The sequence below is a fragment of the Rhododendron vialii genome, chromosome 2a, assembly GCF_030253575.1.
Source record: "Rhododendron vialii isolate Sample 1 chromosome 2a, ASM3025357v1".
NCBI lineage: Eukaryota > Viridiplantae > Streptophyta > Magnoliopsida > Ericales > Ericaceae > Rhododendron > Rhododendron vialii.
Window position 1 is genome coordinate 8,914,666 of NC_080558.1, and position 18,508 is coordinate 8,933,173.

General features: G+C 38.0%; 1 protein-coding gene across 2 annotated transcripts in view; it reads left to right on the forward strand.

Moving 5' to 3' along the window:
- The first annotated feature begins 911 nt into the window (after window positions 1-911).
- Window positions 912-18,508, forward strand: part of LOC131318098 (uncharacterized) — a 30,338-nt gene continuing 12,741 nt past the window's right edge. Inside the window, exons 1-9 of one of the 2 annotated variants that reach the window (XM_058347907.1) lie at window positions 915-1,503; window positions 3,238-3,330; window positions 3,519-3,623; window positions 5,735-5,887; window positions 6,491-6,589; window positions 6,665-6,793; window positions 7,282-7,461; window positions 8,480-8,596; window positions 9,648-9,998. In XM_058347907.1, coding sequence (XP_058203890.1) covers window positions 1,150-1,503; window positions 3,238-3,330; window positions 3,519-3,623; window positions 5,735-5,887; window positions 6,491-6,589; window positions 6,665-6,793; window positions 7,282-7,461; window positions 8,480-8,596; window positions 9,648-9,812 — 1,395 coding nt within the window. In that variant the 5' untranslated portion in view covers window positions 915-1,149 and the 3' untranslated portion in view covers window positions 9,813-9,998. Of the gene's footprint in view, window positions 1,504-3,237; window positions 3,331-3,518; window positions 3,624-5,734; window positions 5,888-6,490; window positions 6,590-6,664; window positions 6,794-7,281; window positions 7,462-8,479; window positions 8,597-9,647; window positions 9,999-18,508 lie in introns of those variants that run through there. The other variant, XM_058347908.1, reaches the window with a different exon arrangement.

Consider the following 18,508-nt stretch of genomic DNA (forward strand, 5'->3'; position numbering starts at 1 on the left):
TAAAAAAATTATCTCAATCCAATAGTGGTAAGAGCATTTACGAATCATCCAACTTTGCTTCAGAAATTCAGGCCAAATTCTGAAGCAAAGTTGTATGATTTGTAAACGCCCTTACCAGTATCAGATTGAGATGATTTTTAACAAAGACCCTAAACAATATATTTTTAACAAAATGAGCAGCTCCGATCATATTTGTGAGACCCGAGACAGACTTTAAATGAATTTGTGCATGGCTACTATACAGGGTTTGCAGTGCCCCTAGCATTTATGAATCTAAAAGAGAGCTGCTCTAGGTACATACATTACCTACAGAGCATACCTATGGATTTTGGAGCCCGTCTCAAGTTCCACAAAAGTGATTGGACTGTTCATTTTGTTTAAATTAATTTATTTAGATTTCTTGTAGAAAAATTGACTCAATTGAATATATGTAAAGGAGTTAGCCGAGCGGCCGTTCATCTCGGCAATCGACGGCTCGGATATTGACCGAGTAATGGACGGTTCAGATCTGTATGTACTCAGATTCAATCTCAATCATTCGTGCCGAGATGAACGGCTGGATGTTACTCAACACCCGCTTGGCAGCATCCCGAATCTGTTTACGAAACATACAACTTTGCCTAAGTAATCCAGGCTTGGGACCCGCACAGCTTTTGAATGTGTTTTTATGATGGTAGCATAATCCTTGTTCGGTTACCATTTTAGTTTAGTTTAATTTTTTAATTATTACTTTATTTCTTTCTCCGATCATTATTTTATTTATTTAATTATTACTTTTTTATCTCTCTCTAATCATTTTCATATTTCTCTCCCCATCCATTACCAAAACTACATTAAACTAAACTGCCAACCACCAAACAAAGCCACGTTGTTTTCTCTTACTCCTCCGAACAACGTGGCACATCGTGATATGTTCCCCCAAATCCCAATTCTTCCCAACCTGTCCTCACATGATCATCTCTCCTGTCCACTTCTCTCCCTCTCTCCCTCTCTCCACGCTCATCGCCTGCGATGCTTCCACGAGGCCGATGAAGAACACCACCACCACCACTCCGTCCTCTTCCTCCTCCTTCCCTAGCTCTGGAAACCCTAGACCACCAGCCCTACACCTTCACCACAATTCCTCTCGCTCTTAAATCCGAGATCGAGATGGTCAAGAAGAGCGTCCCCGATTGGCTCAACAGCTCCCTCTGGTCCACCGCTCCTCCTCCCACCCCTCTCAACGAGGACGACGACGACGGCCGCCGCATCGGAAAATCTAGCTCCTCCGATTCCGCCGCCGCTCCTTCTAATTCTTCTTCGTCCAAATCTGCTAATACAACTACGACGCCGGTGAGGCAGCAGGCGACGGTGGTGCCGGTGAGGCCGGAGCCGCCTCCGGAAGTGGAGATTAGGGATCCGTTGAGTAGTAGTAATAATAATGTTGAGAATGGGAGCGGTACCGTTGAGATTAGAGATCCTACGGGTGACGACGTTTCTGTCCAAGCTCAGCTTTTACAAGAGGTAAAAGTGTTAAGAGTGGAATTTTACTACTCGTAGAATTTTAGGGGCGGGCGTAGTGTCGTGTCGTGTCACTTCGGCTTTCGTGTCCAAACACCTGCTAAGGTAAACGGGTCATGTATCTTGCCACTAAGTCGACTGCTTAAAATTGTGTCTGTGTTCGGGTAAATGTTGTTTAACCCCTTTGGTTAGAAATCTGTAGAGAATGTTTTTTTTTCCGGAACAGGGGTGGCATGTGCTACACCCTCCCCCATTTACCTCCGCCCCTGTTAATATATCTTGACATTAATCATCCTACTTAAAATGGTGTCATGTTCAGGTTGACATTGTTTAAGTTTAACCCCTTTAGTTACAAAATCGGTGGAAGATGTACATAGATAGGTAACACTGTTATAGGTAAACCACTTGTTAATCCATAATAAGAATGAGCACACTTTCTATATCATTGTACTCACACAAGATATAAAATTAACACAAAAATTGAGCAAAAATAGCAAGATCATGGCATATAGTTGGCTTTTCCGCATCGTGCGGTCCCGATGTCCCGTGTCATTATTGTTGAACGGGTCGACAAGAAAAGTTAAAGTCCTTATTGGGATTATTGAGTTACGAGAGTCCAACTTGTATTCGTCCCGTTTTATTTTCGTGTTGTCAGGTCGTGTCATATTTGTGTCCATGTCAAAAAGTAGCCGACCCAAACCCTCTAACTTTGTGTTGGATTCGGGCCATGTTAATGGGTCAGATAGGCTAGTCCCACCCCTAGAGTAGATCTCTTCCTATACATACATATACGTTTACGTATGTGTGATCTCACTTATATGTATTTATGTTTGTTGTCTCTGTAACTATTACCCTAGTTTTCAATCAATGATTTTATTTCATTTCATGTTCTACTTAGTTCACTGGTGCTTGTATTCTTCAATTTAACAATGGTTAGGTTCTCTCTGTATTGGCAGATTTAGGAATTTAACTCTCGGGGATGAATGCATCTGTAACCAAACATTATGTACGAATGTGTGAAGCAAAATATTAATTCATACCAATGGGAAAAATGTCTTGTTAGAATTAGAACTCTATTACATTTTTCGTACAAGATCAGCCCTAGAACTAGTTAGGATTATATGACTTGAAGACATCCTTTTCGATTTAACACCTTTGATTTGCATTTTGTAGAAGGTAAATAATAGTTAGGTAGGGCTCAAAGATCTCCTTAACTATCCAACTTTACACTTTTGCTTTTGTTTCGTATCCAAGGGCTAATAATAGTTATAATTCTTCCACGTAGTGGGAAAAAAAAAGACTTCAGTTATATATTCTCTCACTCTGTATCCTATGTGGCTTAATCAAAGTAGCTAGCAGAAAGTGTTATTAAAAAAATGCAATTGTGATGGTTATAGAAACACCAACTTGGTTAATCTTGATTTCTTTATAAATATAAGGGAGACGATGCTTTATTTTCAGAAAAGTCTTGGGAGTGGCAGACCTATGAAATTCGCAAATATTCGTGGCAAATCATACTACAATAAGGGGTTCCAAAACTCTGGGGTGGCGGTTGTCCGTGCCAGCCCTCCCTTGGGTCCATCCCTGCACACCAGCCCATATGCTTTCTAAATACACATACTTTCACATGTATGTGTGTATCCATCGGCGCTGTTGTTTTATTTGATATTAGGTTTTTCACTAGGCAAGTGTTTCTTTTTTTGTGCTATAGTGAGTCTTCTGGTGTGTTGAATTCAGCTTTCAAGGAAGGTTGTAAACATTGGTGAATTACGGAGACTAGCGTCACAGGGTATTCCTGATGGTGCCGGTATTCGATGTACAGTATGGAAGGTTAGCAGTTATTCTATTTTCTTTGAATTCTGTTGCCACTTGAGTAGAAATAGTTTATATTTTTAAATTTCTCTAGAGTTATCTAGTTGGATAAAAATGGAATATGTAAACTGCATTGAAAAAAAAATCGCATCTTAATATCTGAGTGTAGAATTTTCACTTCCGGTGTATTCAATGTGGCTGAGCAGCTTTTATTGGGGTACTTGCCAACTGATCGAGGGCTCTGGTCATCAGAATTAATAAAGAAGAGGTCTCAATACAAGCATTTTAAAGAGGAGCTTTTGATGAATCCTGTAAGCCACGCTTGGTACTTTAATGCTTCCATCCGTAGTTTTATCATGCTTATTGTGATATTGGAAAAGAAAATATTGAAGGTTCTAAAGTACCTTGAACTTCTGATGGTGCAAAAAGTTTGTGTTGGGTTTATGCCCCAGTATATAAGGACGAGCCTCTTGCTTAGGAATTGAGTTTTCGTTTCTTTCATATTATTGGTTGACAACCATTAAAGATCAGGAAGTCTCATGGACGATCTTACTTGGATTTGTTGTTTTTGTAAGCCACAGTGGCGTGTAGTTTACTTAGTTTCGGCCCTCTTGGACCTTTTGGTTCATCATCTTGGTAATTGTGAAACTACAAAGCTAAGCAATTTTTCCTACTTAGCACACATGAGGAAGCTTCGCGAGTGTGTTGATTTTTTTTCTCAAAATTAGCCATTTGGGATAGGATCCTTTTTATAAGCATGAAACTCGATCTGGAAGACCCGAAACAAGGACTACGCAAGTTTCCCGAATTTTTTTTCCTGTGAAGGTACTTTTCATTAGAAGCTCAAACAAGGATACAAACCAGTCCAGAAATCAGACAACAATCCCTACTACAGGAGACAGGTCATACAAGACCAAACTAGAACACAGAAAAGAAGAAGCCAGAGCATAAAGAAATCCCAGGAACACAAAAACTTAGCAAAACAAGTTACAGGTTATAGAGGCGCAGCTTCAAGATCCAATGAGGCACATTCCAAGCCCTGCAAATATCCCTATTCTCTTGCTTGGCGTCACATTTCTCCATGGCAGCATAGCGTCTCTAATAGCATTGCAAGTTTTAGCACCAAGAGAGCAAGAAACATTCGTTGAAAAATCCTAACATTTCTTTCACACCGTATACTGTACACTGCAGCAGCTAGAGAAAGCTGAAGCACACATTTCCTGAAAGAGAAAGCTTAAGCACGCACTTCCTGAAACTATTTCCCTTATAGTGTAGAATAAACCAAGCCATCTCATCAACCCATTTCATAGGGGCCCTAACCACCTGATTTCCTCCCAGTAAATATAGCCAAACAGCTCTAGAATAGGAGCATTCGAAAAATAAATGATGATGAGATTCAACACAACCACTGTTACACAAAATGCATGATGCATCAGGAACCACACCCCATAGCAACAACCCGTCCTTAGAGCTCAATTTCTGCTGCATGGCCAGCCAGAGGATGAAGGCCCACCTTGGAACATGCTTATTAAACCACACCACTTTACACCATTCCTGAGTTGGGAAAGTGCTTCTGATAACAGTCCAGCCAGACTTCATAGTAAGATTACCCTGTGTGGTGTTAGATAGCTTGATATACATTGTTGGGCCCATTTCCTAACCACTTAAGCTTTTGGGACTACTGGTGACTTAACATGGTATCAGAGCTTAGGTTGCAAGAGGTCTTGGGTTCGAGTCTCTCTATTTGCATTTGTCTCCCGTTTGCATTCTGCTTCTCCCATAGCAAGCTATTTGGAGACGGGGTTGCACATGAGGGATGGTGTTAGATAGCTTGATATACATTATTGGGTCCATCTCCTAATAGCTTAAGTTTTTGGGACTACTGGTGACTTAACATGTAGAAGGAGACCAAACTGCTGAACTCAACAGACATATCAGGAAGAAAGTCATCTGGAGTATTAGCTTTTTGATCTCTTGCATAACTCTATTTCTTTCCCTAGGCCACTTCCAAACACCATTGTGAATGAGGGAAGACACTTTAGCACTGAGAGATTGGCCTATGTTGGAGCACACCCTATCTCCATCCATACCTTTTATAAAGTTTCCCGAATTTGTTCATAACTCTTAACAAATAAAAAATCCTTTTTTGTTTTCTTGTTGCCCAATCGGACAATGTTTTTATTCTCATTCCTCTCCATGACTTGTTTCTCCTTGTGACCACAGTGCCTACCCTGTTCATGTTTCCTGTGAATAGTAAGTGATAAATTAAGACAAATACTGAAATGGTTTACACTCAATGCATCTGGAAACTATCACTGTTCAAAAAAAAAAAAAAAGCATCTGGAAACTAAGTTTTGTGTTGCATCTGTTTGTGTTTGATTTGTAAAAGGATTGGAAATCTAAATGTTTCTTTGCTAGGCAGTCAGAAATCACGAGGAGGTTGGATAAGTCCACGTATATAGAAAAGGATGAATCATTACCTGAAACCGGTGTTGTACTCCCAAGATCAGAGATAACTCATGGAGAGCACCCTTTGAGTCTTGGGAAGAGCAGCGTATGGAATCAGTTCTTTCAGGTACGAAATGCAGTGATATTTGTTTTTGTGCTAAGAAGCTTGAATAATCAGACATCTTCTATGCTGCTGTCTTTTTGGAATTCATGGATTTTAATAAATTCCTTAGGCCCCTTTATCCTATTTTGTTTATCTGAACCCTCGGCAGTCACTTCTAACTTCTAAGGTGGAGAGACAAAATGTGGGTTTTTTAGTTTTGGAAACTTTTTCCTAGCTAGATATTTTAGATGCTTTAGTGGTGAAAGGTTTATTTTTTCAATATTATAGGCACGATTCCTCAACTCTCTGTTGCATACCATTCTTGCACCCTACATATGATCTCCCTTTTATGGCAAAAACGTCACTGAGGGCTTATCAGCTGGTTAAGGCGTACTCTATTGTTAAATCTGGATGAGACTCTTATCTGATTTTGGTGCATTATGTTGAAATATAACCTGCCATCTCTGCTGCATAGTGCATAGTATAGCTTGAATGTAATAGGGTATTGGCAAATAAGTGCCAGTTCTCTCACCTTATGCATTCCTGCAGAGACAGTGTTAATACCAGGTGCATACTGCATTTCTAGGAATTGTGCGTCATTTGACTCTACCATCATCAATTTTGTAGGACACAGAGATCATAGAGCAGATTGACCGAGATGTAAAGCGTACACATCCAGGCATGCACTTTTTCTCAGGGGAGTCACAGAGTGCAACAAGCAATCGGGTCAGTTGTCTTATTGGACATGAGATTTGATAAGTATGAGCCTTTGGCTGACGTACATATGTCTTATACTTTCAGGAGGCTCTGAAGAACATCTTAATTGTGTTTGCGAAGCTGAATCCGGGGATAAGATATGTGCAAGGGATGAATGAAATATTGGCACCTTTATTCTACGTGTTCAGAAATGACCCTATGGAGGAAAATGCGGTAAGAAATGGCACATCTTGTTTGGTATCCCTCAATTTGAACTACTGTATATAGCATTTCATATTGGGGGAAAAAAAAAATAGAAGTCAGGTTTTAAGAATCCTTCAGAAATAAGACAATTTTCTGGATCAGAGTCATTCAGAGTTGCTTGCAAGCTGCATAATATAGCATGACTTTGATTGAAATGTTTAAAGATTTTTTTTGAATATAAATGTTTAAAGATTATGAAGGAGAAATGAGTGGAGAGATGATGAAAACCTTGAAGAGAGACAATTTATTTCATATTTCTGTGTGGCATTCAGGACATTCAACCCTGTGTCAGATCTGAATGTACTATGAACGATAGGTTTTTGGCATAGACAGCATGGATCTACTCGTCATGTAAATAAGTTGATCATTGTTCTTGTGTACACATAATTTTCAGAACGGTATATGTTTTCATTTGCCGTTTTACTTTGTTTATCGTTTACCTTGTTCGAGTTTTGCAGGCCTGTGCAGAAGCAGACACGTTCTTCTGTTTTGTTGAGTTATTGAGTGGTTTCCGGGATCATTTCTGTCAGCAACTTGATAACAGCGTTGTTGGAATCCGTGCCACAATTACAAGGTTGTCGAGGCTTTTAAAGGAACACGATGAAGAGCTCTGGCGTCATCTAGAGGTCACAACCAAAGTAAGATTCTTTTGCACTTGGACTGGTAAAAAAAATTGTTTACCCTTTGAGTTTACTGCCTTGGATGAATCTATTACAGTAAAGATTGAGGTACAGCAGTGGGTGTACAGCAGCCCCGTGCAAATGGGTTTTGCGCCCGTCTCGGGTCCCGCAAAGATGATCGGAGCCGCTCATTTTGTTCAAAATATATTGTTTACGGTCTCTGTAAAAAATCATCTCAATCCGATATCGGAAAAGGCATTTACGAATCATCCAACTTTTCTTCAGAATTTAGCCTAAATTCTGAAGCAAAGTTGGATGATTCGTAAATGCCTTTTCTGATATCGGATTAAATTCTGAAGCAAAGTTGGATGATTCGTAAATGCCTTTTCCGATATCGGATTGAGATGATTTTTTACAGGGACCATAAACAATATGTTTTGAACAAAATGAGCGGCTCCGATCATCTTTGCGGGACCCGAGACGGGCGCAAAACCCATCTGTACGGGGCTGCTGTATACCCACTGCTGTACCATTAGCAGCTCTCAATCTATTAAAAAGTATATGGTACTTGATATGTATAGGGTGGACTTTCCACATGAGATGGTTTACTTTTCTTTGTTGTTGGCTTAGCTCCATCAGATGCTGCCAATTATAACCTGTACGGTCTACCATGATCATTAATCAAACGGGAAGAAAAGAAATTTAAAAACAACTACGGTGTAAAGTGTTTGAATTTTCTCATTTGCTCATTATGTCTAAGCCTATATGGATGCCTGGGTTTCTATTATAGAATTTATCAATATCAAACTCATGATGCCTTCTGGGAGATTCCTTCTTTGTGGCTATTAAATTGGCCTCCATTTAATATCTTCATGTAATTTTTAGTAAGATGACAAGGATTTCCCTATGTATATCTTGATTATCTTCAACTTGTTTTCTGAGGAAAGCTTTGCTGGTATCTTTCTTGTCTTTGGTCATCTGCTACAAGGTTAAAATTGACAATGTCATACCGCTGTTTTATGTATGGAAATAACAGGTCAATCCTCAGTTTTATGCATTCAGATGGATAACTCTTCTCCTGACTCAAGAATTCAATTTTGCCGACAGCCTTCTTATTTGGGATACTCTTTTGAGTGACCTTGAAGGTCCTCAAGTAAGTTTATGTTTCTTACTTCCATTTTATTTTTATTTGATTCAGTAACTACTAAAAGTCAGTTCATATATGCTCTTTTAGACCTCGCTCGCCCTTTTTATTATTATTTTAGTAAAGCCGTGATTCTGTAGTATTATGAGTAGTGCCATTGGATAGATGCATAAGCTGTAGCTGTTGAAGAAATGGCTGTGAGAGGCGTATCATATATAGTTTTCAATTATCATACAGATGATAGATAATGGTGCTAGTTAATAAGGGATAATTAGCCATAAGGAAGGTAAAATAGTTTTCATTTAGGAGAAGGATGTCAACAAAATGGTTTTCAGTGGAGGTTCTTCAACTTTTTGAGTTCTTTAGCCATAAGGCCAAAACATGTTTAGGCACTTTCATAGGGTTTTAAGGTACACTTTCCTATTATAGAGTTATTGTTGTGTTTGGATGAGTTTTTAAGAAAGTTTTACGAAAGTAATGATTGGAAGTAGGGGTAATGAGTGGAGAGAGATAGAGAGAGAAATGAGAATAATAATTAGAGATATGGGTAATAAGCGGATAGTAATGATTGGAAGTATGGGTAATCAGTGTTTTTTGAGTTGGGAATTTTTTTCCAAATCTTGATCCAAACAAGGCATAATTAGTAGTTTTGGCACTTTCATATATAGGATATCCTAGGGTTTTAGGCACTTTCATAAACATATTTGTCCTTATGTTTGATTGCAAAAGGTGCTTGTCCTTGAGCTTAAAAAATGTAAATATGAGGGATTTTTGGCTAAGTCTCCCTAGTAATAAAGTGCTGCACTCTGAAACACGAGTCTCTGCATTGTAGTCATTTTCTTCACAAATTTACACAAAAATAGAAGTCATCTACTATATATGATCACTTGTCATTATTCAATATTCATGACGTACGTCTTCTTTCTGTATACCTGTATCTAGTATGACAAAAAATAAAATACTTAATCTTGAAAATAGTAATTCAATCTTGTAATGCAAAAATCAAGCATGTAGCTAAACAGGGCAGTGAACTGTGAAGTTTTTTTTTTGTGATTCTCAGGAAACTCTGCTTCGGATATGCTGTGCAATGCTGATTCTCATCCGGAGGCGTTTACTTGCTGGCGATTTCACTTCTAATCTCAAGTTACTCCAACATTATCCCTCCACAAATATCAGCCACCTCCTATATGTCGCAAACAAACTGCGCACACAGCCAGCTCGGTAGTTCTTTCGGGGGGTTTTTTCCCCTTCTTGTTTTGCTTTATTTTTCCTTTCCATATTGACGAATTAATCTCACTGTTCATTTTTATTTCTTCTGCTATTTCCCCTTGTTCTTGTGCCTAAACTTTCTTGTAAAATTACTGATTGTAAATGACAGTTAAAGTGATAACTAGCGAGGGGTATTCTTTCCTTTCTTAAGGTGTTCTGGTGAGGGAGAGAGGGTGGTGGTCTTCGGCGGACAGGGAGAAGGGAGGAGAGCTGGCCCTCAAGAGAGAGGGGTCAGCTCCCTTCCAAATGTCAATATCCTCTATCTTCCGTACTCCCCCTTTGTAGGACCATCACGAGCCACATTGATGATTCAAATTGTTAATCTCGTACATCCCGTTTAGAAATAATTTATGCCAAAATCAACTTCATCTTCATCAAATATTCATGGATACGTGAATAAACTCGTATATTTGTATTACTCCGTATATGTTATTCATAATGTTCTTAAAACTCACTTTATGAGTCCTCTAAAACTCTTCAAAAATAATAGGATATGTAAATCTGAACCATTCATTTTCTTTCATAGACTGGGTTTCATGTATTGTACCAATCTTCAAAACTCTTGGGGGGTTGATAAACCATACATGGAAAAATATTCAAGTAGTGTTGAAAAATTGAAGCAAAACATGACACCAGATATGGCAGATTGTTTTCAAGACTAACTAAACATCGCTATTTTGAGAATGTTTATTACAAGAGATTGTCTTATTTATGGAGGTGCAGTAAACAGTATGTTTACTGCACCAACTAATCTCAGCCGTCTATTTGTGCAATGAATGGCTAAGATTCGTTTTCAATTATAATCGGTCACAATTAACTCTTTTTCGAAAAAATTTCATTCACATCTTGACCGTTCAAAACACATTTGAACGGTCGTAAAGAAGATTTTTTCTTATTACATTCTCTCTTTCCTCGTTTTGTACAGTAGTACTATCTTTGTCATGCGGAGTAGTACTATTTATAGAGGAAGGTCTAGGGCTAATTCAGTAATATACCATAACTAGAGGGACTTGGACAGTAGTTTGGGAGGAGCTTTCCTCAATTTCCCACCTCCTTCCAATTCTTCTTTGCTGTGGAATTCTCACGATGTCGTGATGATGTCATCCACATGACATCACTCAAATAATCTCATCCACGACATCACCCAAGTAATCTCATCCACATGACATCACCCAAATGATGTCATCCCGAGTAGAACTAGTAGGAGTAGAAATGTTAAAATATTTCGTGGATTTGGATTGAAAATTTAAGTAACTAATTTTTTTTTGTCTTTATTTGAATTTTTTTTGCGTTTGTTTGTTTTGCGTTAAACTTTTATAACTTATTGGTTGGGCTTGAGGAGAGGAAACCAAACCAAACTGAGCTTACGTCCCAATCACTTGGGACGTAAAAAATTTGATCGAAACTCATAATTTTCTGAATAAAGACAAAAATAAGTCAAAAAACTTTTTTTTTACTTTTCTTTTTATCTTTTTTAAAAAAATTATGAGTTTTGATCAAAATTTTTTATTTTTCCGATTCCTTTTGCTGAGATGAATCAATAAGTCACAAAAGTTTGACGTAAAATTAACAAATGCGAATTTTTTTTAATAAAGACAAATTAAGTTACTATTTGACTTTCCAATCCAAATCCCTCCAATGCGCCCAATTCTGATGGCATAATTTGGTGAAACGGGAACCATAATCCTGTTAAGAACTCAAAGACTCGTTAAAAATGTAGGATCAACCTACTCTCTCTCTCTCTCTCTTTCTTCAAGAACACTTTTCAGGAATAATAGTCACTTGGAGGGTGCGTGAGAGCAAGGAGGGGCTGCACCTCACGTACCCCGCTCCCTACCTCTCAGCCCTCCTCTCCTCCCATCTCCCTTACATCTTCTGTGACGCTGTTAGAGTTAGATCCGGCATTCGCTGGACCAACAACGTTTGTCCGACGATTCGGAGTTGATTTGGACAGTTTAGTGACAAATCCACTGAAACCGGCTCTTAGTGACGAAGACTGAATAACGAATTTTTGTTTTTTTTTTTGGGTCCCTTTTTTGATTCCTCTTTTGTGGAAAGCAAGAGAAACCTTATTCTCGAAAAGTGTGCATCTTTCAGAAAAGTATCACTCAATGTGTATATCTTGGTTAGCAAAGCTTGAAACACAATTTTAAAAAGTGATGGAGTAAAATTATACTACTGCATGGAGGGGCCGTGTAAAGGGTTTGTACGGCAAAGCTCTAAATAATTGAAACGTCACTTATTCTTCCTCTTTCATTCTTTCTTTTGGCACTCTACAAAACAGAAACTTAATTATAAAAGTCTTAGAGGCAAAAATTAATTATAACCTTCAGAATAAAATAATCAGAAGAATAAGATCTTCACACTGGTTCAAACGGATTGAAAATTGGAGCACTTAATTGAAAATTTTCAATTAAGTGCTCCAATTTTCAATCCGTTTGAACCAGTACGAAGATTTTATTTTTATCATCATGGAGTAATATTCTAAAGGTTCAAAATTACTTTTTTTTTTCTCTAAAGCTCTCTTAATTAAATATCTGCTCTATAGGGTCCCAAATAAAGAGTAGATATTTAATTATGAGAGTTTTGCAGACAAAAATTAATTACGACCCTGTAGAATAATATAATGATAAAAATAAGATCTTTGTACCAGTTCAAATATATTGAAAATTCGATCACTTAATTTTTTAAACACACTCTCTTCTATTTTCCATTGATAAGCCAAGTACAATGGGACAGAGGAATGCCAAGTACAATGAGAAAGAGAAAATAAGAGAACAGAACAGGAAAAGGAAAGTGGCTGTGCTAGGGACTAAGAAAATGGACAAAAAAAAAATTCTTAAAAGGTACATGAACGGCTCAGATTCACTGCACAGTGAAGTAAATCTGAGCCGTTTATGTACACTTTAAGGGTCTTTTTTTGCCCATTTTGTTTGCACTTAACATTTCTCAAGGGAAAAATATTTTTCGAACTTAAAACATGGCAAAAACATGGCAACCACAAAAGAGCCAAAAAAAGAAAACTGGTAAAACAGACAAAACAAGATCGAGATAAACGACAATTGGATCATAAATTGGTAAGAGGAAAGGGGAAAAAAATATTTACAGACAAAACAAGATCGAGATAAATCAAGAACACTATCTAAATATCTTTAATATCAGTTTTATTTACTGCATGAATATTCACATATTCTTCGGGCGAATAATACAAATTCAGGGTCTAAACATAAACTAAAAGCGGTCACGAGGAATTACTTGCATCTCCTGGGTAGTTTAGGCGGGAAAGGTATTGTTGTCGTGGTGGTGGTGGTGGTTGTTCTTGTTAATGGAAGCGGAGCTGAAACAACGAGCAGCTGAAACAATGGCCTGAACCATTGATTCCCACATCATCGTCTTAACCAGCTTCCTCTTTCTTGGGAAAACACTGGCGGCAACGGGCTTTGTTCGAGCTCCTCCGGCAATTGAGTTTGCCGCCGCCTCAGTCCCTTCTCCTCCGCCTTTGGCTCTGACCACTTCCTCTCCTGGCTTCGCCTCCATTTCTTTTTGCTAGTGTTCAGTTACTAAACCTCCATTTCCGTTCATATATATATATATAGGCTTACGTATTATTCCATTCACATACAGTATTATTCCATTCATTGAATCATTTGCCCCTCTCTCTCTCTCTCTCTCTCTCTCCCTCTGTGCGCACGCCCGCACCAACGTCATGTTCAATCAACGTCATGTTCAATCCTTGGGGATGTATTTCAGGGCTCACGTCAATGATATTGATAGGAGTTATAATTTTTAGAGTTGAAAATATGTGTCACTCTTAAAATTTTATTGACCGGATATCATTCGATATGATTTCGTAATATGTTTGTTTTATAAGAAAAAAAACTATTGCTACACTCTGAAATCAGAAATTCGTTTTCTTCAACATAGATGTGTAGGATTTGCGAAGCGACTAAAATATTTTACGAGCTCCTATTTCACTTAAGGATTTTCATTATTCCATGCGACAATAGCGGCTCCACCCTTTGGTTAGGGGGGTCGTATACAAATACCGCAATCTATTTTCACCGTGATCAACTGTACTTATATGCTCAAGGTAATCTCAACTATTTGGCATTTGTAGTTAAGTGAATCCATATTTTTTCGGTAAGTTAAATTTTATTGGGCACAAGCCAACACCAAGATTACAAGAGAACCAAAACAGAACACAGCAAAAAGGAGGGCATACCCTCTCTACACACGCAAGGATGGGACCGGGGTTTAGTGGCGGCGACCATCACGACAAGAATTTTAGAAAATGCAATTATTATATATAAAAAAAAAATTATACCCAACTGATATAGTCTCGCCACTACTAGATTTTTTTAGTATACATTTCGCCACTGGTAGTCTGATAAGGTAAAATCCTGATTCCGTCCTTGTACACACAAACTCCAACACAACACAAAACAACACAAAAACAAGGCCAAAAAGCAGCCAAGGTTACAAAGAACGTCCCACGCAACCCCTGTAGCTAGGGATCAAGGTTATAAATTTGAAACTTAAAATTGCCCCTTTTTTTTTTTTTTTTTGTACAAGTCTTTTCGTTTATGTACCTATCAATATTCGATTAAGCTAATTTTTGGCATGGATGACATACTTGACAAGCTCTACAGAATGAATAACTCCGATCATTATTACTGATGGCGCTCCATTTTGTTACTATTCCTGATTTGGGACCTTTTTATTTTTTATAGGATTTTGATATTCACGCTCCACTTTTTCCTGATGGCGCTCCATTTGGTTCATAAAGTTGCTAGTAACTTTACGTTAAAAGTTGAGCGCCATCAATAAAAAATGAAGCGCGAATATCAATTTCCATTTTTATATCATTGCTTTGGGACTTCAAGCTTGGCCTTCTTAAACTTGGTTACCAAAGATGGGCATCCCACCTATTAAAAACCAAAAAAGCTACTCGAAACTCGGAAAGCCACCAAAGGAAACTTTCTTTTTGCCTTAGGCCTTGTTTGATAAGTGAGTTAGAGGGTGGGATAGGATTATTAATCCTATGGGTCTCCTAATTCTATGTTTGATTGCATAAAATGGAAGGGGATTAATTAGTAATCCCATGGGATGGGCAATCCCCTCACTAGGAAGGATTAGTAATACCTTGGGGACTAGGTATTAACAATCCTATCCATGAAATTAAATTACATTGACCCAATTACCCTTGGTCATTTGAATAAATTATGCAATTACCCTTGGGATCTCACATGTGCCCCAAAAAACCACCGGAAATTACCACTGATGTAATGGGTATTGTCACGCCCTCGATTTTCAACATAATTAAGTAATACATTTCAATAAAAGAGAAACCTCACATATCATATACGTTACCCAAAGGAGTTTCCCACCTGTTTAATTTACAAACAAGTCTTTAAGTTTTGATAATTACAACTTTAGTCAAAAGAAAATTCAATAGTAATTATTTACAAAACCATCTTTAATGAATTGAGATCTTCACAAAGATGATGAAATAACCAGTGATGTCAGCTTCCAAAAGTCTTTTACTGTCAAGCACACAATGCATGCAATCTATTGCCCGACATCAGAACCTGAAAAGAAAGATTTGATTGAGCTACACTAGCCCAGTAGAGAATTCTAAACTTAAGCTATATGTAGTTTGAATGAATCATACACCGAGAATGAATGAGTATGGACAGATATGCCTATCGTACAAGTGATTACCAACAAGCTGCAAATTGTCGTCTAAGAGTCCTAGACTTCACATCAATGTCACTAGCCGTTTACTTCCTTAACTAGTTATATTATTAAACTTACGTTATTCCACATTTGTTTATAATCAAATCAAAACATCTTATCATTCTTCGTACGGTTGTACAATCTTTCTCGTGTCCACATTGACCTTCATTAAATCCTTTTATTGCAAAACCTTTCTTTTCCTTTAATCCGGTATTTCCCATCAATAATTACTAGGGTCACCTCGGGTCTAGTTCCCTCGAGCGCAGGGTCACCCCGAGTCTTTTCCCTTAATAATAATAATCAGGTGGGGTCACCTCGAGTCTAGTTCCCTCGAGCGCAGGGTCACCCCGAGTCTTTTCCTCCAATAATATGAATCAGTTGGGTCACCTTGGGTCTAGTTCCCTCGAGCGTAGGGTCACCCCGAGTCTTTTCCCTTAACAACGACCACTTGGGTCACCTTTCACACTTTTCACAATCGACATCATTTCATAATCAATTTCATCATCCCTTTGACGGTTATACCACTGAATTTTAATTAATCATTACGCGACTCCACAAATGTACATGTTCATGCATTTTCATTAGTTTACCCATTCGCATCTAACATAGCATATCAAGCCCGTACATATAATCCTACCATACTTTATCCGTTAGTTTCTACACTTGAACCTCATAGAGAGAGTGTCAAAAGGATTAAAAGACTCGACGAGTCGTGAGGACACAAGTTATTTTATCATCTCAAACAATTCTTTCTCACATCGATTTTCACTTCAAGCATTCTAAACAATCTACCAATCCACCACGTTGATTACATCTCAAACCGCTCCTAACTGTCATCCATATCAAGACTCTGACTAATTAATTAATACACGCCTTTTCCTTTAAGCATACCACAATCCCACACGTCCTCACCGTACCTCTAAGTACATTTCCCGTGCCTCCACATATTAACCCACAACTAGACTCTACGATGCCCGATTATCTAGTTTCTATACTCGGAGTTCGTAAAAGCATGTACTAAAGGAATCTAAGAATTTTACGAGTCGAGAGAGAGAACGGATTGCAATACTACTCGTCGAATCCCTAGACATGTTCACTCTAGTCCATTGAATGCCACTCTAAGTGAGATACGAGTAATACTCACCAAAACACTTGGAAGGATGCGTAAACAAACTCATTAGAGTCAATGAAAAGCTTCGACATGCGAGTTGAAAAATATAAGAAAGCAGCTGAAAGATACTGCAGCAGCTCAAGAAAGCAGCTGAAAGCAGCTCAAGCTCATAATCTCCCACCGGTAGGCAAGAAAGTCCTACCGGTAGAACTTCAAAACAGAAAGTCCAACATTCCAAATTTATGCTTTACCTGTCGGTTTCCAGCAGCTCAAGCTCATAATCTCCCACCGGTAGGCAAGAAAGTCCTACCGGTAGAACTTCAAAACAGAAAGTCCAACATTCCAAATTTATGCTTTACCTGCCGGTAGGGAAAGAATTCCTACCGGTAGAAGAGAAGAATTCGGCACTTGACTACCGGTAGGTAAAGAAGTCCTACCGGTAGAAACTGCAAACAGAAGAGCCAACATTTTGAACGAAATGACTTTGTACTTGGCCTACCGGTAGGCGAACAAGTTCTACCGGTAGGTGGATGAATACGTTGAGCAGCTTGAGCAGCTTGACCTACCGGTAGGTAGAGAGTTCCTACCGGTAGAAAGTTGATACGTTGAGCAGCTTTTGAGCTGCTACCGGTAGGTGAAAAGTTCCTACCGGCAGGGGGAGTTACTTACAGACGATTTCAACAGATTTTGACAGAAAATTTCAAGTTTCGATCCAATCTCAATAACAACTAATACCGACTCGAATAAGGCATAAAAACACTCAAATAACATTTAAAGTGAGGTAGAATTTCCTACCTCAAGTGATTCGATCGAAACCCAAGCGATTGATCAAGCCCTAGACTCCGAAAACTTCAAAATCAACCGAATCTCCTCCTCCGAGCGAAACCCACGAAATTTCAAGCTCAACAACGTGAATGGATGAAGGTTTGGAGGTTATTTACCATGGGTTTTGAGTCCGGGTTGGAGAGGGAGAGAGAGAGAGTGTGTGCCGAGAGAGAGGAAGAGCCGAGAGGGAGGGGAAAGAGAGAGATGGGAGAATTTTAATCTCCTACACACATACACACCCTTTTATACTAAACCCACAAATATCACACTTGCACTCCCTCGATCATCAATTCTAACACATTGACCCCAAATAAAATAAACTCAATCAATTTCACATTTTTCTCAATTTCTAATATTTATGAAACGTTTAAATAATATCCGAAAAATACGGATCCTTACAGGTATAATATTGGTTGTGTAAAAATTAGTAGATTATCAATGCATCAGTCCATTTTTGAAGAGTGAGTTAAAAATATCCATTATTTTCCTACATTTTTTGTGCAATGATTTTAAAACATTTTTTTTCATGTTTTGTAAATTTTTTGTTTTGTTTCAAATTTTTTGTTTTTGCTTCATGATATTTTTGAAACTTGTAAAACCCAAAAAGACAAACAGAAATGAAAAAAAAAAGGAATAATAGATTTAATTAGTAACTTGAATCATTTGTGTGGAACTCAAAAATGGATTCCATAAACCCATTTGTGTGCCATTGGTGCATAGTGTTGGGTAGCCATAATTGTGTTGGACCTGAATGTAGTATAAAAATGTACATTAGTTGTATTTTCAATCCATGTTAATTGTATTTTCACAAAATGTTGAGTATAGTTAAAAAAAAGAAAAGAAACCCTAAAAAAATATGACATTTTAATTGTATTTTCTCTTTTACTTCATTGAGGGTAAAAATTAAAGAAAATTATTGTTTTAATCCAATCTAATCGTGTCCTAAACAAACATGGTATTAACAATTTCATCATTCTATG